This window comes from Lipotes vexillifer, unplaced genomic scaffold (genome assembly GCF_000442215.2).
Source record: "Lipotes vexillifer unplaced genomic scaffold, Lipotes_vexillifer_v1.1 scaffold382, whole genome shotgun sequence".
Lineage (NCBI taxonomy): Eukaryota > Metazoa > Chordata > Mammalia > Artiodactyla > Lipotidae > Lipotes > Lipotes vexillifer.
The window spans coordinates 6,925,953-6,950,058 of NW_006780611.1; the positions used below are offsets into that span (position 1 = coordinate 6,925,953).

The window sequence follows — 24,106 nt, forward strand, 5'->3', positions numbered from 1 at the left end:
TTTTTTTTGGCGGTACGCAGGCCTCTCACTGCTGTGGCCTCTCCCGTTGCGGAGCACAGGCTCCGGTCACGCAGGCTCAGCGGCCGTGGTTCACGGGCGCAGCCGCTCCGCGGCATGTGGGATCCTCCCGGACCGGGGCACGAACCCTTGTCCCCTGCATCGGCAGGCGGACCCTCAACCACTGCGCCACCAGGGAAGCCCCAAAAAGAGGATTTTAATGACTGGATCTCAGTGTCCTGAGAGGCCAGGGAGACAGTGGTGCAGAGTAGGTGCTCAGTAAAGTCTCGAAGGGAGGACGGGAGAGCGTGAACCTCGAAGCCTCAGCTTGACCTCAGATCCCAGCTCCTCCTCCTGCCACACGGCCTCGGAGACCCCGCCTCCTCCGCCCCTCTCCCTCCGCCTTCCCTCCTCTCCTTCCAGGAATAGCTGTTGAGTGTCTAGTGTGTGCCAGGCACTGGGCTAAGTGCCAGACACAGAGGAAAGCAAGACAGATGCAGCCCCTGTCCTCTTGTCAAGTTTCGACCCTCTCCGAGTCTGATTTCTCCTCCAGAAATGGGGATAAGGATGGATCCACACCCTTACCCGAAAAGGGTGGAAGAGACTGCATCTGCGAGTCACCAGCTGGTGCCTGACCCCTGGTGGGAGCACAGTGCATGGACACTTCCTGCTGTCCCTCCCTGCACTTGAGGGAGGAGGGGCTGCTGTGAGAACCTGGTCCTGAAGGAGAGAGAACTCAGGAGGCCAGAAGCTGCTGCTGGGTTTGTGTTGCCAGAGAAGTTCCCAGAGCTCCCCAGAGCTGGATCCAAATTCGGATGTGGTCCCTGTAGATGCTGCCCCAGAACTGGATGGCCAGCGTTTGAACCATGAGCTGAGCGCAGGAACAAAGCATGCAGTGGGAGCCCCGGCCAGAGACAGGCCCGGCAGCCAGCCACGGGGGCCGGGAGGACAGGGCCGAGGAGGAGGAGGCATGGAGGACGCCAGCAGCACATCTGATAAATGAATCAAAGCCAGAGCCACTGACTCAGAAGAGGCAGATGATTCCTGTCCTGAGAGCAGGTTCGAGGGCTCACACTCAGCCTGGGGTCAAGGTTGGCTCCCTGGAGCAGGCAGCCTCCGTTGCTGATCCGTCCTCATCCTCGCAGGGCATCAAACACAGCAGGTCTCCCTCCTCCATGGCACACTCCTTCCTTGGTCCTAGGATCCCCTGGTGGCCCTGTGCTGGGTCACCCACATTTTCGTGGCCTCTGAACATTGGCACCTCCCAGGCCCCTTCCTCAGAGATCTCCTCGTCTGTCTATGCTCCTCTGTGACTGCTCTGCTCCCGGGATTACAGTCCCACCCAATGTGGCTTCCCAGAGCCCCCCAGCCCCCCACCCCGAGCTCCAGATCACGTCCACTCCGTGTGGGCACCCACGGGCGTCTGCACCCACTTGGTCAGGAACAGCACTCCTTAGTCCCCCCAGGTCGGCCCCAGCTCAGCACATGGCACCAGGCCCCCGGATGCTCAGGCCAGAAGGCTTGGTGCTGTGCCCGCCCCCTCCCTCCCCCTACGGCTGATCCCTCGGCAAGTCCTGCCGACAGTCTGTCCAGGATCCAGCCCCTTCTCTCCTGCCCCAACCCCCAGCCCCGGTTTCCATCACCCCTCGCCCAGAATGTGGGTCTCCCTGCTTCTCGCTTGGTTCTTCTTGCTTTGCTCCCCACACCCTTGCTTCTGTGTCATTACCGTCTCCTCCACCAGAGCATAAGCCCCAGAAAGAAGGGACTTGGTGTCCCCAGTGTCTGGGAGACCCTGACACATAATGCTTATGGAAGGAGTGATGGAGTAAATGAGAGCTGAGACCTGAAACATGAGTCAGAGGTGGCCAGGCTGTGAGGTGGGCAAGGTGATGGTATCGCTCCCATGAGGGGGGAACAGAGGCTTTACAGGTTTCCTGAGCTGCCGATTGGTTTATTCATTTGAAAATCACAATTGGAAGGGTAAATGTTGATGGTCTGGGACAGGGCATCCAGATGGGGCAAGGCTGGCTCCAAGGAGCATCACCACCCCAGTAATAACACTGCACTGTTTCCATGGCCTGGGACACATCCTCAGACTCCTGTCCTATGTTCAGGGCACAAGCAAGCCCTGAGAAGTCTGCCCCAGCCCCTGGTAGACATGGACTCCTCACGAACCCACAGTGGCACTTACCTCCCCGGCAGCCCCACCAGCCTCAACAGGAATGCCATGAGGCCAGGCCTGGGTGTTGCTCCCCATGGGGTCCAGGAGAGCCCCTGCCCATGAGCCCACACCGCCAGCCTTGGCAGTAAAGTAGGAGGTGCAGGGGAGGGGCACTAGATTTGAGAACAGGGCATCTGGTTTTGATCCAAGGGCAGTCAATGACTAGCTGGACAAACCTGTTTCCCGCTCTGGCAAGTGGGAAGTCCATGCCCACCTCCTTAGGCTACTATAAGAATTAAATGACAATAAGTCCCAGAGTTCTTTGTAAACTGTAAAGTGCTGCCCGGATGCCTGCACCGATCTCTCTGTGAGACCTACACTTTCAAACAAAACAGGGGAGTGAAAACTCCAGGTACTGTCAGATCAGCATCTTGGTGAATCACACAGACCTGGGTTCCAATCCTGCCCCTGCCACTTCTGGCTCTGTGACCTCGGGCAAGTTGTCAGCCCTCTCTGAGCCTTCATAGCCTCATGGGTGGAACAGGGATGATATGAAGACTGGTCTTGCAGGTTTGTTGAGAGGCACAGGAGATAAGGCAAGTGATGCATTTAGAGCCCCACCTGGCACCCAGTGAGGCTCCATGTACTCCTGAGCCATCATTATGCTGTGACTGGGGGTGGCGCTGGCTTCTGCCAGAGTGTTAAGTAGCTCTCGAGAGCTAATCCCAAGTAAATGGTCTGGGGATTGGCAGGCGGCTAGGGTTTTTAATTAGGTCCTGCCCCGAGATGAGGCTGTGTTGCTTCACTTTTGGCAGTGTGGTGTGCCTGAGATGAGGGGGGCGTCCGGACAGCCTCCCTCTGACTTGGAAGGAGCTGAGCCCTCACCCTCCCAAAGGCCCACTGCCCCGGCCTCCACGACCATTAGCGCTTCACGTAGCACCCAGCGTGAGCTTCCTGCAACCACTTTCTGACCCTGGCGCCTCCTGGTTAAAGCCCTCAGATGTTTTCCACCGTCCACCCTCTTCTCGAAGCCCAGCATGGCCGTCCTGACGCAACCAGGGCAGGTTCGCCTCTCGGGCCACGCTGACCGTCTTTAAATTCTTCCAGACCTGCTCCCTCTGCCTCCCCTCCCTCTCTTCCAAACGAATTTCTCAGCCTTAAACAGCCTTCCTCTCAGCTTCCCTGCCAGGCGAGGCGTTTTTTCCCTCCCGTGTGCCAGGAGCTCTGTCCCCGTCGGTCAGCGCATGAACCACACGTGGTAAAACTGCTGGGTCATTGTCCGTCTCCCCACCAGGTCTTAAACTCCGGGAGGGCAGGGGTGGTGTCCCCTTCTCCACACCGCCTGGCTAACCAGAGTGTGTGTGGTTGGCCAAGGGCCACATAAGTGGTCCACGAGTGTCAAGAGTGCTTGACTCCCTCATCACCTCCCTGAATCTGTGCAGCAATCTCACAAAGGAGGGTGATGGCTGGAGAAACTGAGGTCCAGAGAGAGTAAGTGCTTGAGTGAGGCCGCAGAGCCAGCGAGGGGCAGAGAGGGACTGGACACCTGGTCTGGCCTGCGCGCTGGCTCACTCAGCAACACCCACAGTAATCGGCTGCAGCCGGGGACCCTGTCACACTGCTGGCACTGTGCTCTGGCACTGGGTGGTGGGCAGTTGCCTCGCTGGGATCTTTATCGTTTCCGGTGTCCCCGGGCAGATGAGTGGTTTGATGTAGGTCTTTGCAGGTACTTGCCCCGTTTCCCTGGAGAGGGTGGATGGAAGGTGCTGAGTGATGCACTTCTGAGTGGCCTCATGACAACCTGCCATCCTTTCCTCTGGTGGGGCCTGGTCGGGGGTGGGAAGGAAGAGAGCCTCTGGCCCCCAGCCCTGACTCCTTTCCCCACAGAGACAGATGCAGGCTCCACAGAAGCACACTGCCCAGAAGTGCCCGGGCCCCAGCGCTGCCAGCAGCCGGGAGCAGCCTCCACCCGAATCCATCTACACAGTGAGTCCTCCGCCCTCCGAGGCCTGGCTCGGGGTCTGGTTCCCTGGCTCGGCCAGTGTACCGGCTGTGTGACCTCTCTGTGAGCCTATACTTCCTCACCTGTAAACTGGGGGTAAGAATTCCTGCCTGGAGGGATTTCCGTGAAGGTGAACCGAGGTGACAAGTGTGTGGCCCTGGGCCCTGGAAGGAGTGTAGGTGTGAGGTGCCACTGGGGTCCCCTCCTTGGCGTGCCCCTCCACTTCTGGAATGAGGGGCAGTGAGGGAACAGTTGCTGAGGAATGAAGAAAGTCCCTTCATCTGACCAAATGACGTTGACCCGCTCACGAACTCCTTCCTGTTTTTATTGCACAAACAGCATCGGACCAACAGCAACAAGAATCACAAAAAGAGGAAAGAGTCAGGCAGTGTCCCACGCCCTTAACACACCAACGATTTTCAATTCTTCACACCCCCCTTCCCCAGCACACACACACACACACACACACACACACACACACACACACACACACACACTGTTTTATGTCCTTACAGTCAAGCAGAGACACGGCTGAGATGCTGTTCGCTCCCCCAGCCCGGCTTGCCCATCTGGTCAACACGTGGTCACTCTGCCCGGTGGCTGGGATGGTGACAGACATTCTTTTTTCAGTTACGTCTATTTTAGTTGAACAAGTAACATATGCTCGTGGAGAAAGGGAAGAATAAATGCCACCCAGTGTCAGCTGGGGTCTCAACACCACGGGGCCTCCAGCCGCCAGGTAGCGGTCTTGACTCCGCACCTGGGAGGTGCACAGCCATGTGTGGGTCCTGCAGGTCCTCCAAGGGCATGTTCCGGGACTCTGCCTGTATGTGCTGTAGCTGTTCCTGTCCCCACCACCCTGACTCATACATGAAACTCAGGTCCTTCCTCGATGTCCGTAAAATCCCATGCAGAGGGTGCTCAGAATATGGTCCGGTTTACTGAGGATGAGGCAGATGGGGACGAGGCAAAGGCAGCGTTCCTACAGGGCAGCACCCATAACCCCAAACAGAACGTAACACGGCCAGCTCTCATGGGGCCTTCAGCCCCTCCACCCCAGGGAATTTCCAGCAGCCACTGCTTCCCACGTGGCCCCAGACTTCCCCATATTCTCTCTTCTCTCCCAGCAACTCATCGTGGTATTTTCCCTAGGAGGAATTCTGGTGTCAACTGTTAAATGAAAACATTTCTCTCTCTCCGTACACACACACACACACACACACACACACACACACACACACACACACGAGATCTATCTTTCTATATCAAAAAGAAGAAAATAACCATCATCCTAAGCCTATCTTCTTCCAGTATAAACACTAGTAACATTGACCTCTGTACCTTCCAGTTTACATACAAAGAGACCCATACACACACTCACACATACTTTTTTAAAAAAATTGGAGTAGTACAGCTATTTTTGTTCATGTTACAATATCTCATGAACATCTTTTCACATGAATAAATGTACTTCTCCAAGATTACTTTTAATGGAAGAGACTCACTTTTGCACGGAACATCTTTCTTGCCTGTGTTTAGACTTCTCTGGAGTGTGAGGAAGAGGCCCAGAGGCCCTGCCAGGTTGCAGGGTGGCTTCAAAAGGTTTTAGGCCTGGAAAGGAGATGTGAAGGGAGGCCTCAGACTCTGCTAGCCCTTGAGACCAGTCCCTAGCTGCTGGGGTTGGACCTGGGCAGGTAAGAATGACGTTAACAAGAGTGATGATGATGTCACGAAGTCATTTGTTGAGTACCTACTACGTGCCAGGTACCGTTGTAGGATTTTATACCTGTTATGTCATTAATACTCATAATAGGGCTTCAGGGTACAGGTGTTGTCCCCATTTTAATTTAATTTTCTTTTTTAAAAAATTTATTCATTTATTTTTGGCTGTGCTGGGTCTTAGTTGCAGCATGCAGGCTTCTTATTTGCGGCACGCGGACTCCTTAGTTGCGGCATGAGGGCTTATTAGTTGTGGCATGCATGTGAGATCTAGTTCCCCGACTAGTGATCAAACCTGGGCCCCCTGCATTAGGAGTGTGGAGTCTTACCCACTGGACCACCAGGGGAGTCCCTAATTTTATTTTCTAACTGTCTATTGCTGGTATGTAGAAATACGATTGATTTTTGTATATTGACTTTATATAGAGAGTAACCTTGATGAATTCACTAATTAATTCTAATAGTTTCTTTGTAAGTTCCTTTGGATTTTCTATGAACCTAGTCATGTCATCTATGAATAGTGGAAGTTTCATTTCTTCCTTTTTAATCTTCATACCTTTTATTTCTTTTTATTTTGTTTTATCGCACTGCCTCAGACAGTGATGGTGAACAAGAGTGGTGACAGTGGACAACATCCAGGGAAGGATTTTTTTTTGCGATACGCGGACCTCTCACTGTTGTGGCCTCTCCCGTTGCGGAGCACAGGCTCCGGACGCGCAGGGCTCAGCGGCCATGGCTCGTGGGCCCAGCCGCTCCGCGGCATGTGGGATCTTCCCGGACCGGGGCACGAACCCGTGTCCCCTGCATCGGCAGGCGGATTCCCAACCACTGCGCCACCAGGGAAGCCCAGGGAAGGATTTTTGTATACTTCTCCTCTACTTTCTTTGGATGGATACTTAGATCACTGATTTTCAATCTTTCTTTTTTCCTAATTTATGCACTTAAGGCTATGAACGTCCCTTTAAGTACGCCTTTAGTTGTATCCCACAAGTGTTGATATGTCATAGTTTTGTCGTCTTTCAGTTTAAATTTCCCACTTGCCCCAAGAGTTATTTAAAAGTCTTTTGCTTAATTTTCAAACATTTGCTTTTTAATTATCATTCTGTTTTTTGTCTCTCACGAATTCCACTGTGATCAGAGAACACATTCAGTAGGATTTTAATCCTTCGAAGTCTTTTGAGACTTGCTTTATTGTTGGCTTATATTTCGTGTGCATTGTGCATGGCTGAGTGAGCGTTCTATATGTGTCAGTGAGGTCAAGTTTATTGATTGTGTTGCTGAAGTATGCCATATCCTTATTGATTATTTTGTCTCTCAGATGTTGAGTGAATTGAGTTAAAATCTGCCCATTTGCTTGTAGATTGTATATTTCTCCTTCTGATTATGTCAATTTTTGCTTTTTATTCATGTGGAAAAATGCTCATGATATATTGTGACAGGAAAAATAAGCTGTACTACTCCAGTTTTTTTGTGTGTGAAAAGTTGACCTTTTTTTTTTTTCTTCTTTTTTTTTTTTGCGGTACACGGGCCTCTCACTGTTGTGGCCTCTCCCGTTGCGGAGCACAGGCTTGGGATGCGCAGGCTCAGCGGCCATGGCTCACGGGCCTAGTCGCTACACGGCATGTGGGATCCTCCCGGACCGGGGCATGAAACCCGTGTCCCCTGCATCGGCAGGCGGACTCTCAACCGCTGCGCCACCAGGGAAGCCCAAGTTGACCTATTAAGGAGCATGGATTTGGAGTAAGCCAGACAGGCTGGGGTTCAAGGCCTAGTCCTTTTGCTCACGGGTTCTGCTACTTAAACTTTCTGAGTCTTGGTTTCATAACCTTTAATATAGGGCTAATGATACAATATCACATTTACAGTTTGCAAACCTGCTATGATTTCTTCCATTTTAAATTCCTTATCTTGAGCTCACAGCCACCTCCAGTGACCCTGTCCTTTCTCGACGACTCCTTATAACAGATCTGTCAAAATTCCCTGTCTTCAGTTTCTCTCTCTCCTTTCCGACCCACTCAGTCAGGCTTTCTGCACACCTCTTCTTTCTGCCCCCCAAAGCCTTCCTTCTCAAGGTCACCATTGACCTCCACATTGTTAAACCCCGTGGTCAGTTCCCAGTCTTCATCTTTCCTGATGAGCAGCAACATGTGACACCAGCGAGCTCTCCCTCCTCCTAGACACACTTTCTTTACTTGCTTCCAGAACATTCCACTCTCTCCTAATGCCCCTCTGACTCACTACCATGCCTCCTCAGCCTGCATCCCTGGTTCCTTCTTGGGAACCAGAGAAATCCTGACCTCTAAACCTTAGAGTCCAGACCTGGGGCCCTTTCTCTTTGATCTTCACTCCCCTCCTTGGGAGTGAAGGAGCCTCAAGGTTTTGAGACCCTCTACACTCTGACAACTCCCAAATTTATACGTCCAGCCCAGGCACCTCCTCTGAACACCAGAAGCAACTGCATTTGGACCCCTTATCGGCTTCTCTCTCGGACCAGTCTCCAGTTCTTTACCCATCGAAGTGCCTCTTCCCACAGTCCTCCTCATGCAGTGAATGGTTGCTCCAGCCTCCCTGATGCTCAGGCTAAACATTTTGAAATTGCCCTTTCCTTCTCTCCTTCCATCACTGCTCACATCGGATCCATCAGCACATCTTACTGCGAACATATCCAGAATATAACCCTTCTCACCCCTCCAGGGCTGACGCTGGTGGGAGCCACCACCATTTCGTGCCTGGAGTCCTGCAATTGGTTTCTAATCAGTTGGCCCATTATTATCCTTGCCCCACCGTCTGTGCCCCACCCAGCAGCAGCAGAGTGATCCCGTCCAAACATAGATCACATACCGCTCTGCTCAGAGCCCTTGGTGAGTCTAGGTCCCCCGAGAAGCAGACACCAAGACGGGGGTAAATGTGTGATAGTTTTATTAGGGAAACCACCTGTGAGAGAAAATGGAGAAGACTGGGAGAGTCGTCAGACTCTTGCAGATCTCATCCTGGGTAAAGGAGAGGGTGAAGGAAGGCAGAGAGGATGCACCGACCACCGCACCATCTAGGGAAGCTTCAGCAGGCCATGGGGAGCCCAGTCAGAGGAGTCGCAGGTTTCCCAGGGTGGGAGGCTGTGACGGCATCCCTGCTGAGCTCAGCCATTGGCTGGCGGTAGCCCGTGGGGGTGGGGGCCCTCTGTGCATATGTAATGATGGGTTTCAGAGACCAGCAGCTGGGGCCCCAGATCGATGCTGATCCCTGCCTGGAGTTGGAGGTCTGCGGATCACGTTCTCATGACCGCCTCGGCCGTCTAGTGAGATAGATTCTGTCTCACTCAGAGTCAACGCCAGAGCCCTGACAGTGGTGTCTGAGAGCTCTGCCCACAGGCCCTCCCACCATCTCTCCCCTCACTCACTCGCTCCAGGCACACTGGCCTCCTTGATGTTCTCCAGATGCACGAGGCTTGCCCCCCATGCCCACCCCGCAGGGGGGCCTTGGTGTTGGCTGCACCCTCCCCTCCACAGTGTCCTTTCTGGAGCCGTCCAGGGGCTGCTGTCTCACTCCCCAGCTCTCTGCTCAGAGGGCACCTTTGCAGGGAGGCCTTTCTGACCTCCCCACCCTCTCCATGAGCCAACATCCCCATCTTCCTTCTCTGGGTCTCTCCGTGGCCCTTACGGCCACCGATTTCTTTCTGATCGTGGTCTGCCTGGTGCCCTCTCCCGCACCAGCCCAGTGCCTGGCACATAGTAGGTGCTCAGCGATCAGCTGAGTGGAGGCCTGTTCTTGGCTCCCAGCTGGCTGGGGTTCCCTGGGGCTCGGTGCTGGATACAGAGTAGGTGCTCCATGGCGAATGTGGGGCATCAGCATTGTAGTTTCATGCTCCCCAGAAGCATCTGGACACCGCCCCATGCCCCCAGCTGTGTTCCAGCCTCTGCCTGGCCCAGCGCCTCATTCTTGCTGTCAGCCTCCAGCCCTCCCACGCCTCATGGCAGCAGGAGGGGCCTTTCCGACACACCACTGATGCTGTCGCTTCCCACTCAGAAACCTCCAGGGTCTCCCCATTGCCAGCTCCTCAGCCTGGCACGAGAGGCCTTCATTGGAGGCCAAACCCAGCCCTGCCTCACCAGACTCCTGTCACTGCCGTGGGCCGTTTACTTCACACACGCCAGGACCTTGACCTAGAGCAGAGGTGCTCCGTCCCTCCTGAGTACCACTCCTTGCTGAACAAGGCCCCCAGGTCTCAGCCGTCTGCCCCACAGAGGGCATCACGCAAACCTCAACATGCAGGTGTCCGTGAGACCACAGGTCTCGTGTGTCCTTGGTGACAGGGGTGGGTATTACAGGGGGACCAATGTCCAGGACCCTCAGATTAGGTCCTGGCCCAGGGCAGCTGACTTCGGTTCTGGCCTCAGCCCACCTGGACAAAGGCCTTGGCACGGACTTCACGCCTCTGCCAGGGCTGGTGACCACTCGGCCCAGCATCACTGCCCATACTGGGCAGCAGGAGACAAAGGGGTCAGAGGGCCTGGATCCCAGTACAGCCCAGCCAAGCCCAGCCCGTTCAGAGGCCTGGCCTACTCCCCGCAGGCGTGCCCTGTGGGAGGCAGAGTCCCCATCAGCAGCAAGCAAGACCAGGAAGGTATCCTGTTGACAAGGCTGCCCTGCATTTCACAGCCTAGTGATGCAGGTCACTCGCTGCATGCGAACGCAGCCCGGCAGGTCAGGACTTGTCAGAGGCTTCACTCAGCAGCTGCTAATTGGCAGCAACCTCTGCAGCCTTCCCTGCCCTCAGCCCTGCAGCTGCTCCCACCCACAGCATGACCCCCGCAGTGTGGGGCCCAGGCCTGTATGGTCCCCGGTCAGGATGCTCTTCCCTGGCTGGGAAATCACTTAGCTGTGTGCCCAGGCCAGTGGGAGCACACGGAGCGAAGGGCGGGAGGGGCTGTGTGACCTGAGACATCTCTGGGCCTCTCTGGGCTAATGCGTGGTGGGCAGCCCGCGTGGACTGGACACAAGGGAGAAGGGAACCATCTGTGGGACCCGAGATCTGCTCTCTTGCTGACGTGTCAGCCAGGAGGCCCTTTTTCTCCCTTCGCTCTGTGACCAGAAACATTCAGCTTGGGGGGCTGTCAGATCTGTGGATCCAGGTCTGGGCGGACAGGCGGTGGAGGCCCAGGGCTGCTGAGGAGCAGATTCCCATCCCGTGTGCCAGGCTTGCCGGCAGTGGTTGGTGCTCTGGGCAGGCATGAAAGCCCAACAGGCCAGAGCAGGCCTTGGAAAATGCCTTTCACCGGAATTTGGGCTCCTCCCTGGGACAGCCTTGCCCCCTTCCTTACCCAGAGGCGGGTTGGAAGCACCCCTTCCAAGACCCTCCCTCTTTCTTTTTCTTTTTTTTTTAAATTTTAATTTATTTTTGGCTGCGTTGGGTCTTCATTGCTGCATGCGGGCTTTTTCTCTAGTTGCGGCGAGCAGGGGCTACTCTTGGTTGTGGTGCGTGGGCTTCTCGTTGCGGTGGCTTCTCGTGGTGGAGCACAGGCTCTAGGCGCGCGGGCCTCAGTAGTTGTGGCACGCGGGCTCAGTAGTTGTGGCTCGCGGGCTCTAGAGCGCAGGCTCAGTAGTTGTGGCGCACGGGCTTAGTTGCTCCGCAGCATGTGGGATCTTCCCGGACCAGGGCTTGAACCTGTGTCCCCTGTACTGGCAGGTGGATTCTTAACCACTGTGCCACCACAGAAGTCCTGACCCTCCCTCTTTCTGACGCAGAGGTCCCTAGGGCAGCCTTGCCATCCCTGTGTGTGATGCCCTTGAAGTGAGGGTCTCCCAAGTGCCAAATGGTTTATTACACAGGTTTTCATGCCCCGCTGCCTCTCGGAGCCTCCTTCCCCCCACCCCACCTCCCCTCCCTTCTCTTGCCTCAGAGCACCACCTGTCTCTCCAGCCTGCCTCGGCAACCCCTGCTTGCCTGTTGCCAGGGAAACCACCTCCTTGGCAAGCAGCCGGCATCCATATGACATGTACACGTGGGAAGGAAAGGTTCCTGCCTCTTGCTTAGGCTGTTGGTAGCTCTGTCCCGACATCCCCCAAGGAGCAGTATCTGCTCCTTGCCTGGGGCCCCGGTGCCCATCAGGGTCTGAGGAAGGGTCCAGACTGTGACCGCAGAGAGGGAAGGGAGGCATCAAGCTTCCCTTGATGACCATTCAACAGTTATTAAGCAGATTCTGTGTCTGTGATTCGCCAGACCCTCTGTTGGGCCCTTTATGTACAATATCTCATTTAATCATCCATTGAGCCTGAAAGAGAGATACAATTATTCCCATTTTACAGATGAGGAAACTGAGGCACAGGGAGGTTCCAGGGTTGCCCATAGCTGGCAGGTGTCAGAGCTGAGAGTTGAACCTAGGCTTGTCTGATTTCAAAGCTCCGTCTCTTTCTACCATCCTGAGGCCTCTGGTCAGGCTGTTCATAGCGGGGCCAAGAGTGAGTGTGGCCCTAAGACACACATCTAGCTGAGCGAGGAGCCCCCTCATCATAGCTCATTTGGTGCTGTTCTTCAAGTGTGCCAACCGCAGGTACAGTGACCCAGCAACAAACCAAGCACAGCTGTGAGAAAGGAGTGTGACTCCAGTGGGTACCTAGGTCATCTGTGAGCACAGGCTGGGGTGAGGGGTGAAGGGAGACCTACAGGGGTGGATGCGTGGGTGGGACCCTCACAGGGCCAGGGCTTTGGCCCAGGGGAGTGAGGGGGGGATGCCAGGAGAGCATCCTATTGAAGCCTTGGCCATGGGAGTCACATCTGGGGGCTGGTGGCTGCACCAAAGGACCTAAGGACAGGCAGGGACGGTGGGAGGGGGCCTGGGCCCTTCCTCTTGCCAGCTACCTGGGGGCCTGGAGAGCCCACCGGGCTGAGCACAGGCTCTGCTAGAGTCTTGAGGTGATGTGAGGGCCTGGCAAGGGGCACAGAGAGGAGTGGCACTGTACCAGCAGGGAAGGGGTAAGATGGCTCCGAGAGGGAACGGCAGGTGCACAGGTGCAGCCGTGCGACTGCGAGTGGCGAGGCTGGGGGTGGTGGGTGTCCTCTCACAGGTCTGCCCGGCCCCTGGGCTCCCTCGGGTGGCGGGGAGGTATAGCAGGCCGCTGCGGCCAGGGCCCTGCCCCTCTGTTCATCTTTCTCTGACCCTCCCACGTCTCTTGCAGGACCTGCAGCGCCGAGAGACTGAGGTCTACGACTGCATCCAGAGTGAGGCCAGCAGCCCGCCCTCCAACCAGGACCTGCTCTCCCAGGTACGCAGGGGCTGGGCAGCGAGCCTCGTCTTACTCCATTTGTCCTGTTCCTCATCTGGGAAATGGGTAAATAGGACCAGAGGAGTGAGCCACCTGCTGCTGAATCAGAGCCCTCTCTCCAAGGCAGCTGGCCTAGTGGTTAGGAGGTCTGGTAGATTTGAACCCCTGCTCCACCCCTTACCAGCTGTGCAGCCCTGGCCAAGGGGCTAACCTCTGTGCCTGCTTCTCCTCGGCTGTAAACTGAGGAGCCTAACAGCACTCACCTCCTAGATTTGCCATGAGGATCAAATGTTGTACTGGGACCCCGTAGGCGCCGTGCAAGATGAGCGATCGTAACTACCACTGAGCACGGTATAGTGTCTACACTGGCCAGTAAAGCAGGGGTGTTTGGCTTCTAGCTCTCCCCAGGCTGAAGGTGGCTAAAGCCGGGAGCTGGAGTCTACACTGATGCCAGCCTGGGAGGGTCTGGACAGGGCTTTGTTATTATCACGATGGGGACTAAGGCATATCACTTGATCATGATTCTGTCTCTCTCTCTCTCTTTCTAATACATTTATTTATGGATGCGATGGGTCTTCGTTGCTGTGCGCGGGCTTTCTCTAGTTGCAGCGAGCGGGGGCTACTCTTCATTGCAGTGCGCAGGCTTCCCACTGCGGTGGCTTCTCTTGTTGCGGAGCACGGGCTCCAGGAGCGTGGGCTTCAGTAGTGTGGCACACAGGCTCAGTAGTTGTGGCTCACGGGCTTAGTTACTCCGCAGCATGTGGGATCTTCCCGGACCAGGGCTCACACCCGTGTCCCCTGCACTGGCCGGTGGGTTCTTAACCACTGAGCCACCAGGGAAGTCCCGATCATGATTCTCTCTTAAACCTCAGTCTGCTCATCTGTAAAGTGGATGAGTGACACTTTACTGCAAAATCAACTGCCCCTGAATTCAAATGGGTTCCAAGTTAAGTAGCATCTACACCAGAGCTTTGGACACCATCAAGTGCAAGGTTGGATTCAGGAGCTCGAGGGCTGTGGGTGTAGGCACCTTGGAAAAGCCATCAGGAAGTGAGGGGAGCAAGTGCTTGGCCCCGCTGGCCCAGGCTGACTCTGTTGAATCTCCTGTTCTCAAAGCCCTTTGTATACTCATCCCTGAACGAGGCTCTGATTGGAGGCAGGGCTTCCCCAAGGATGTCTGGGTCGTCCCAGGCAGTGCCCACCACGTGCCAGGCCCTGAAGTCCTGGCAGGATGACTAGAAATGTTCCGGCCCTCCAGGATCCTTGGGTCTGCAGGAACAGGGTCACTGATCTTACAAACACACAGACACATTTGTAGCCCCCTGTGAAGGGTGGGCTCTGGGGAGGGACTAGGCCAGAGCTGGGAAGGGGGCTCTCGGGGGTGCAGAGTGAGGAGGAGGTAGCCAGGGAACAGGTAGGATGGCGGGAGCACGCCAGGCAGAGGGAAGAGCACCAGGGGAGGCCCAAGGCAGGAAAGGAGAGGCCTGTGGGGTTGGAGGGCGGACAGCAGGCATGGGCTGGAATTATGGGAGAAGAGGCTGGTGCGGCGGGCTTGGGTGCAAGGACACGTCTCCCTGTCAGAGCTCCTTGGGAAGCCACCTGTTTGTCTGCTTCTGCCTAAAACTAAAGTTGTGCAAGTGTGTTCTTTTCCCTCCCTACTGCTTTTTATTTCTTTTTTATTTTTTTCCAGGAGAAACAACATAGATTTGAGGGTGACAGTGAATGTAACCTGGTCTATGAAAATCTCTAGGACAAGCTCTGCCTGCCCATGGGTCTTGCCCTGGATCAGAGGCCCTGGGGCAGCCTCTCCCTCCAAAGGACTTGATCTGTACTCAGGAGTGAGGCCCCAGGAGTGCCCCATCACCTCACCACCACATTTAAGAGGGTGCTCTGTTGCCTTGGCTGGCCCCACACCCCATTCTGCAGCCCGGCCACACCCGCCGAGTGTGCCACATCTCCGGACCTTTGCCCAAGCTGTTCCCTCTGCCAGGTGGGCCCTCGCTCCCTCCCCAAGGGCTCTCCTGAACACCACCCAGAGCCCTTCTTACCCTCTCTAGACACACGGGCCCTCTTGCACCAGCCTGAGCCACCAGGAGGTTCCAGCCAGGGACCCTTGTCAGTACTGTGTGCACAGGGGTCCCAGCGTAGATGAATAAAGGAGCAACTAGGCAAATGGCCCCCGCCTCCCCGCCCCCCGCCTAACTAGGCCAAAGGCATAAGGCGACCACACAAAGTAGATCAGGGGGATGGCGTGGGGGGTATGGGGCGTGGGCAAGAATGAACCATGCAGCGGCTGGGCTGGGCTCAGGGACAGAGCTGGAGGCCGGGGAGGCGGCTCAGTGGTGGCCGTCATTCTGGGGGCCTGGGACTGTGAGGGTCCGGGCACACGCAGGGAGCTCTCCGCCTCCCCCAGCAAGGACCCCAAGGTTGTTTCCCTCCACCTGGCCTATCTCGACCCTTCCCACCTCCTCTGTCTTTGTCTGCCTTATGCCCCAGCCCCGAGTCCAGCCCAGTCCCTTCCCTCCTTGCCCCCGGCCAGTGCCAGCTGCCTGGAGGCCAGCCCTCTCCGTTGTGGTCCAGCTGCCTGGCTCTGTTCTTGGGCCTTCCCCTGGGGTGGGCGGAGGGGTCCCTTTTTGCTGCAGAAGCTCAGGACCCACGGCCCCTCAGCGTCTGACCTGAGCCATTTCTGCTGCTCGAGTGTTCACGTTACCCCTCATTTCACCTCACGGCAGCCCCGCACTGTAACCTACCTCACAGGCAGACCAGGGCTAAGGGTGGGCTCACCCAGGCTGTCAGGCTCTGAGCCCTCCCTCCCCTGCTGTCCCCCATCCCTCCCTTGCTTTCCACTATTTGGTCATTTGTGCAATGGGCAGGCCAGTCCTCCCTCCACACACACCCAGTGCTGTCCCCAGAGGTCTCTCAGGTGCCCTCGCACACACACCCCAATGTGCCCGGGAGGGTCGTGGCCAGAGGCGCAGGCCCCGGCCAGACCCCCGGCTGGTCTGTGGGTAGCACCTTCAGCCCTGCAGGTCGGCCGCCCCGCAGGGTAAGGGCTGGGGCCGGCAGGGTGGGCCTGGGCTGACGTCAGGAAGAAGCCCCAGCCCCTCCGCTAGGGCTGTGTGGGGCCCCCTCGAGCCCGCGGGATGGTTCACAGCGTCTCAGCTTGGTTCTGAGCCTGGCCTTGGAGCACACGGCACGGAGGGCTCTGAGCGGGAACACAGGGCTGCGGGGAGAGGCCCCCGCTCGCCAGAGGCAGTTGAACGAACTCCTAACCTGTTTAGGGAGGCGAAGCTGCCTTCCAGGCCCCTGACTCCGTCAGCCTGAGGCAGAGGCCGGGGCTGGGGTCCGGGTGAGGGAGGCGTGCAGCGAAGCCTCTCCAGGGAAGACCAAAGGCAGCAAGACAGGAGGAGGCCGCCTCGCTGGGCCCCGGAGCGTCCTCAGACCCTGGCCCCGGACCCTCAGGCTGGTAATCATCCTTTTCCAGTTGGCCCCTGGGGTAGTGCGGGGAGCCTGGAGAGACTGCACCCCCTGCCATGGCCCAGCCCCCTGCAGCCGCCTCTCCACGAAGCAGACAAAGGATCCTGATGAGAGCTACACAGGACCATGGCCCTCCCCGTGTGCAAAAGCCCCCAACGTTCCCACCTCACTTGGAACAAATCCCAACTCTTCCCTGCGGCCTGTGAGGCCCTCAGGGACCGACTCATCGCCCCTCTTGTGGACACAGACGTTGTCAAGTGTGGTGACCGAGCTCAGTTCAGGGCAAGGCTGGGCAGGCGCTGAGGTCTTCAGCGAGCAAGGAGAGAGGCAGGGAGGAGGGTCGAGGTGGAAGGGGGGACCCCCAGAGGAGAACGTTCTGGGACGCCCAGCACGGAGCCAAGAAGACTAAGCACCCCTCCTTCCCCAGCCCCCAGGACTGGGAGCCTGCAGAGATGGGCTGGTGCAGGAGTGAGGGGTGGCAGACGACTGCAGGGGGGGTGCAGGTGGCCACGAGGGAGGAGGAGGGGGCAGAGGGGGCCTCAAACTGAACTCCTGGAGGGCAGGTTTGCGTGGACTCTGAGTGGGCAGAGGAGAGAAGAGAGAGGAACTGCCCTTGGGGGTCATCTGGGGCTGGGTGGCCGCTGACGTCTCTCGAATCCCAGCTCCACCTCCCAGAAGCCATGTCCACCTGAGCCTTGGCTTCAGTGACAATCAAGACGCTGAGTGTTACTCAGAGAGGACAGATGGGGAACTCCCCGCCCTGCAGAGTCTCAGCGGGTGTGTGTTTCCTACTCCACTCATCCTTCAGGAAAAACAGGCTGCCGCTGGGCAGTGTGGAGGGAATATGCTAAATGAGGGGCAGGCCTCCCTGGAGGTGGGGACCCCCCTCTTTGGCCCCCTGCAGGCTGACGAGCAACAGGTGAGACCCAGGTGAAGGGGGGCCTTAGACCAGCAGGGTGGATGGCAGCCATCCTGAGGGTGGACCCCTGGCCCTGGAGCTTGTAGCAGAAGCCCCTGGCAGCCCGTGATGGCCAGGCCTCGGGCACTGCTTCCTGCTGTCTGGACCCCAGCCTCACCACAGGGGGTGGACATGTATGTTACGGTCTCGGCCTATGCTTCTTTCTGCCTGACCCGCCCTAGCTCTGACCTGGGATTCCCTACTATCTCTAGGTCACACCCCTGCCACCCTCTTCAAGGCCTCTGGGCATCTGAAACATCTCACCCACTGCTGACACGCTCAGCCTCCACTGGCCTCTCCAGGGTAGCAGCTTAGAAATAGCCATTCTGCCCCTTTGGGCAGGTCTCAGCCTCCAGCCCTCCCTCCTGCTCCTGCCCCTCTCAGCACTTGGAGAAAATCATCCCTGGAAACCAAACCCAGGAATGCAAAGTGGGTGTGGGAAGCGGTTCCCCCTCCTCGGAAACAATTTCCAAAGGATTCTGCAAGGCAGAGTTTCCATGGGAACACGTGCTGGTTACACTGGAAACCTCGGTGGGGCTGGGGTCCCCTTCACAGCACATGGCAGGACCTTGGCGTGGGGGCCGTGGCCAGACGCAGTCGTTGCATTTTGGCCACCGGGCCTCACTCATCTGAAATCAAGTTACAGGCAAATCTGCCTTTTTTCCCCCATTCTAATTGAAAGGCTACGCTCCATTCTAAGGATGCCTCTCGGATTTCCAGGATGGATTTTTATGTAGTTCAAGAGTTTTCTTGGCAGAACGCTCAGCCAGGAGAGGCGGGCTGTGGCCTTGGCTCAGCCAGGCTAACAGAGTGCATCCCTCCCGCATGCCAGGGGATGTCATTTGCCCACCTGAGGGGCTTCCCCAGACCTGAATCCAGACTCTAAGAGCTGCGGACAGTGGCAGGAGGCACTGAGACACCTTCCTTCCTAGGTGCCTTCCTTGACCTGCAGTCAGAATTGTGGCCTCCGAGCCCTGATGGCGCGTGGGTCAGGCTAACCGTTACTATTCTCTGCACTTGGTGTTGGCGTGTGTTTTGTATGTGTGTATCTCTGCAGGGGACACGGGCATGTACTGCAGTAAAACACGTAGACACTACAGCAAAGCGAAATTCTCTTTGATGTTCCTGCCACCTCCCAGCCTCCATCCCAATCCCCTCCCCAGAGGCAACCCTGGGTCATTGGGGCATATTTTCTTCCAGGCTGTTCTTATTGCATCTACATACATATATGCACATAGACAAACATAAAATATATAGTGTTTGTGTGGGGTTCTGAAAAGCTTAAATGGAATCATCTGTAGGTGTTATTTGCTCTTGCTTTGTTCATGCAGTCCCACGTGGTGGGGATCTGCCGGTGACAGCACACAGGAACTGCCAGACTCTTTAATTACAGCAATGGATTCCACAGGACTGATGGATCCTAATTTAATCAGGCCCCTATTAATGCCCCTTTCAGTTGTTTATGATTTTCTAACCTCACAGAAGGTGCTGCAGGGAACACCCTTGGACGTGTCTGCAAAACTTTCTCTGCAGGAAATGGCGAGAAGAAATCGCTGGGGCCCAGGGTGTGGACATTTACTATTTTAACGGACACTGCCAAATCGTCGTGCATGGAGGTTGCACTGGTTTCTGTTGTTCAGACTCTTTATCTACAAGATCTCATTTAATCCTGAAAACACACTGCGAAGTGTGTGTGTGTGGGGGGGCTTATCTCTGCATTTTACCAAAGCAGAGACTGTGATTCAGGAAAGCTGACTAGCTAAAGGTCATGTAGCACAGAAGGGGCAGCGCTGGGCTGGTTCCAACTGTGTGCAGGCAAAGGGCAGCGGGGGGGAGCCAGAAAGAGCCATGGAGGGACTCTGTGCCCCCTCCCCGGCTGGGGGGCCCATGAAGGGACAAATTTCCTTAAGAATATTGCTCAGAATTGTGGGGACCCAGGAGTGTCCTCCTGCCCGTCAGTGGTCTATTTCCTTGGGGAAATGAAGGCAGGTCAGGAGGAGTGACGGGGCCAGGCCTGCCCAGCTGCCCACACCCACTGTGGGGCCTGGCCTCAGGCAGCCTGGATGTTTAGATCCCAAGCCTCCCCTGGAAATTTCCAGGCACAGCTCGCCTGGAGGTGTGGGCTGCTTCTTAGAAGCTTTATAATCTGGGGTAACGCTGCTGTAATTGGCATTGTTTCGCATTTACAATCCTCTCGTTACCTGAAAACCTACTCGCATTGGCATATCTAGAGAGGGTTTAATTTTACCACTCTGGGACATTGAGGGGCTGAGGAGCACAGGCTTTTTCTATGTCACCCCCTTACCCGCCCCATCCCACTTCCCCAGTGAGTGCCACAGGCCCCCCCGCAGGTCACATTCCGGCACAGCCTTGTACCTGGCTCCCCACCATACGCCCCTGCTGATCTGGGGACTGCTTTTCTCCCTAGTCCCCCCTTCCTTCCTCCCTCGAGCCCACCCATCTAGTCTCCAACGCCTCCTCTTTCCAGCCCTTCCCAGTTTCTTCCACCAAATTGATCTTCCTATAGCACAGATCTGACAATGTTACTCCCCTCTCAAAACCCTGCAGTAGTTTTACATTTATGGTCAATTCATTTCAATAAACAGGCCAAGATAATTCAATGGGGAAAAACAGTCTTTTCAACTAATAGCGCTGGGAGAAATGGACATCCACATGCGAAAGGATGAAGCAGGACCCCTACCTTACAACCTGTACAAAACCTCATAGTGGCTTCCACTGTCCACAGGTTGGAGGCTTGACCCCTCAGACCTGTATACAGGGCTCTTACAATCCCTTCATTCTTTCAACACTTGTTCAGCTCCGACTATGTGCCAGGCCCTGTGCTGGGGCTGGGATAAGAGACAGTTCTGTCCTCATGGAGTCCATCAGCCTCCTTTCTGACCAGCTCCCACTGGCCCAAAGTCACCCCAAGTCCTGTCCATGCTCCAATCATGGCTGCTGTTCCCCCTGGTGCCAAACTCCCCACCTCTGAACCTGAGCAGGAATTCCTGCTCAAATGCCACCTCCTCCACGAAGCCTTCCCTAAAACTCCCTCCCCCCACCAAGCAGTTTCTTCATCTCTCTGACTGCTCTGACCTCCTTGCATTGAATCGGTTCACACACATCCCCAGGAGGGTCTGAGCTCTCTGAGCGTGGTAAATACCTTACTCGTCTCTCTTTCTGCCTGACTCATAGCAGGGACCCAAGAGCCATTTGTTTAAAGAATAAATTCAACTATTCCTTTGCTGGTGATTTAGTGCTGGTTCTTGCTGAAAAAGGGAGAATGATTTTTCTCCCAGATTTCCAGAAAGCGATCTCTAATTAGTAGGTGACCCATTTTACGTACGTGAAAATTGAGAAAGACATGTAGCTGCATCCGCACCACCAGGATAGGCAGGGCCATGAAAGTGCAGGTGGTGAAAAGGCAGCCCCCTATCACCTGATGGGAAGGGGCAAGCTCTGTGCTGGATTGTTGGAGGCCAAGCCCAGGCACATCAGACAGGCCAGCGGCGGCCCCTCGCTTCACCTCCGGGCAGTGGAGGCTGTTAGGGGCTCCGATCAGTCGATGATGCTGATGCGTGCCTGTGGAGCGCACATCAGGGGCCGTGAGCCCTGTTAGGGTGGTCCTGCTAATTGATCCCAGAAGCCTCTGTCACTGCCAGGGGGATGTCTCAGCCGACTCAGCAATGTCCTGCCTCAGGGGCTTGTAGGCCAGGCCAGACAGCCCTGACCATGCGGGGCCTGGGACCTTCCAAGCAGCCAGCAGGACTGAGCCCAGTGGGGAGTGTGGGGTGGGAACACTGACGAAGCCCTGTGGGTCTCTAGTGTCCAGGCTAGGTCACAATCACCCTGAGAGCGGCTGGCTTGGTAAGGAAGGCTCAGGGTGCTCAGGCCTTTAGAAGGTCCCCTAATCTGGCTTCCTGGGAAAGAGTCAAGACCCAGCTTCAAATGCCCCCCACCTTCCTCCTGCAGCCCCACAGCCTACTGCTTCCTATGGGGTGGGATGCCTTTTGGGGGGGCGGGGTCAAGATTGCTGGTGGCCCCCTCAGATCTGTTAGAACAAGTCTGTGCAGTGAGTCCCCAGGGGAGGGAGATTCTGGAGCCGAGTGCCCAGGTCCAGAAAGAAAAATGGTAACTGTAGCGATACAAAGCAAGCCCTGAGCTCCCGTGCCTCAGCCTCCCTCAGCCTGTGCCCGTGGGTGAGCCCAGCTTCCCTGGATAAGGGCAGGAAGCTGGGAGGGGCCGAGGAGGGAGTTGACCCCAGGTTAGTCTGGCCCCTTGCCCTGCACTCCTACCCCACATCTCAGTGTTTCAGGACGCTGTTGTCTTCTTTCTGGGTTCAAGCCCAGAGTTGGAGACTAAAGAGAGCCTTACGATGCTCCATCCTAAAACTGCCCTGCACACACACACACACACACACACACACACACACACTCTCTCTCTCTCTCCTCTCTCTCTCTCTCTCTCTCTCTCTCTCCTCCCTGGGACATGGCCCGGCTCCACCCTCAGTCCTCCACCCCAGCCTGCCCTGCCTTGTTCCCTTTCCTGCCCTTCGTCCCTTCTTTCTACAGAAGGGCCCTTCTGGGATCTCTCTTAACCTCCAGGCCCTGGCTCATGCAGCTCCCTCAGCCCAACAGATACTTAAATGCCTACTGAATTCTTGTCTGGAGCTAGGCACTGTTCCCATTTTGTGGACGAGGAAACAGTATCAGAGATGTAGCAACTTGCCCAAAGCCAGGCAGCTGGCAAATGGTGCCGCTGAGTTCAAGCCCCCAGAAATGGCTTCAGAGTCAGTGATCTGAGCCGTTTCACTTGGTTGCCTTCTGTGATAGGCTGAATAATGCCCCCCCCCACAAGATGTCCACCTCCTAATTCCTGGAACCTGTGAATATTACCTTATATGGCAAAGACTTTGTACTTGTGATTAAGGATTTTAAAATGGGGAGATTATCCTGGATTATTACAATCACAAGTGTCTTTATAAGAGGGATGCAGAGGGAGATTACAGACAGAAGGCGGAAGGCAATATGATGATGGAAGGAGAGAAAGAGATTTGAAGATGCTACCTTGCAGGCTTTGAAGCTGGACGTAGGGGCCCTGAGCCAAGGAATGCAGCTCTAGAAGCTGGAAAGGGCAACAAAACAGGCTCTTCTCAAAGCCTCTGAAGTGGCATGGCCCTGCAGACACCTTGGTTTCAGCCCACTGAAACTGATTTTGGATTTCTGGCCTCCAGAACTGTAAGAGGAAAAGTGTATACTGTTTTGAGCCACCAAGCTTGTGGCAATTGGTTATAGCAATTTAGGAGTCGGATATACTTTTCCTCCTGGAAGAGCCGATTCAGGCTCCTAGGCACCCCCGCTACCCCTGGTCAGTGGCTCACTCCCACTCTGTGCTCCTTGTGATGCCTCCTCACAGCTCTGACCCTGGAGGTTGCTGCAGCCACAGCTTCTTTGCTCACCCCAGCCTTGGCCTCTCCTCTCACTCCCAGCACTGACCTTGCCAGGTTGGCGTCATCCTCCAGTTGCCCAAGGACATGCACCAGCTCTAGGGCATGGCAGAGGAGGAAACTGAGGCTCAGAGAGGGGCAGTGAATGCCTGAGGTCACTTAGCTGGCAAGGGGCAAAGCCGGATTTGAATTTGGGCCTGTCTGATAGCAGGGCTCATGCTCCCAACAACTCCTCTCCTGGTGGACACTTGGTAAATGTCCCTGAATGAGTGACAAGACAGGCAGACACAGTAACCCACGGAAAACACATCGTGGGAAGGGCTATGGGATCCTCAAGGAGGGTGGTAACCAAAACCAAAGAAGGCTTCCTGGAAGAGGTGCCCTTGAAGGATGAGGGCACTCCAGGTAGAGAATATTATGAGCAAAGGCCTGAAGATGGAAGGAGTGAGATGGCAGAAAAGGTAAAGCACTGGGAGGAGCCTGGAGAGATGACACCAGGCCCAGGTCAAGAAGGGCCTTGGATACCAGGCTGAGGCTGAGGAGCTTGGGCAACAGGAGAGCGAAATCCCCTACATCATTCTTTAGGAGGCAACTCGATTGAGTGGCTCTGGGGAGGGTGGCCTGTTCCATTTGGAGGCTGCTGCCTCCAAAAGCAAAAGCTTTGGGGCTGGGACTGAGACCGAGGAGGTAGAGGTTGGGGCAGGGAAGCTGACGCTAGAGCCACTTTGGAGAGGGGACAACAAGACCTGGTGACCTACTGGCCTCAAGGCATAAGGGTGAAGGGATGTCCATGCCCCCATCCAGTGGACAGAGGCTGGTTTCAGTAAACAGAACCAGATGTACAGGAGTAGAGAGGCAACGTGGGGGGAAATCCAGGTGGCAACCAGGGGGAGGTGTCCCGAAAGGCAGCCGAGAGAATGGGTCAGGACTCAGGAGACAGGTTGAGGCTGCAGACAGAGGATGGGGAGAAACTGGGAAGGCTGTGGTGGCCACAGCGGCAGGAGGAATGAGGTAATCAGGGAAGGTGTGCTGAGAGGTGACCAGGGCACCCGTGGTGAAAGGCTCTTAAGGAAAGGTCTCTTTCCC

General features: G+C 56.0%; 1 protein-coding gene across 1 annotated transcript in view; it reads left to right on the forward strand.

Moving 5' to 3' along the window:
- Positions 1-24,106, forward strand: part of NFAM1 (NFAT activating protein with ITAM motif 1) — a 50,790-nt gene that overhangs the window by 5,519 nt on the left and 21,165 nt on the right. Inside the window, exons 4-6 of the mRNA XM_007454093.1 lie at positions 4,046-4,144; positions 13,053-13,139; positions 15,066-15,129. Of these exons, the coding sequence (XP_007454155.1) occupies positions 4,046-4,144; positions 13,053-13,139; positions 15,066-15,129 (250 nt within the window). The remainder of the gene's footprint in view (positions 1-4,045; positions 4,145-13,052; positions 13,140-15,065; positions 15,130-24,106) is intronic.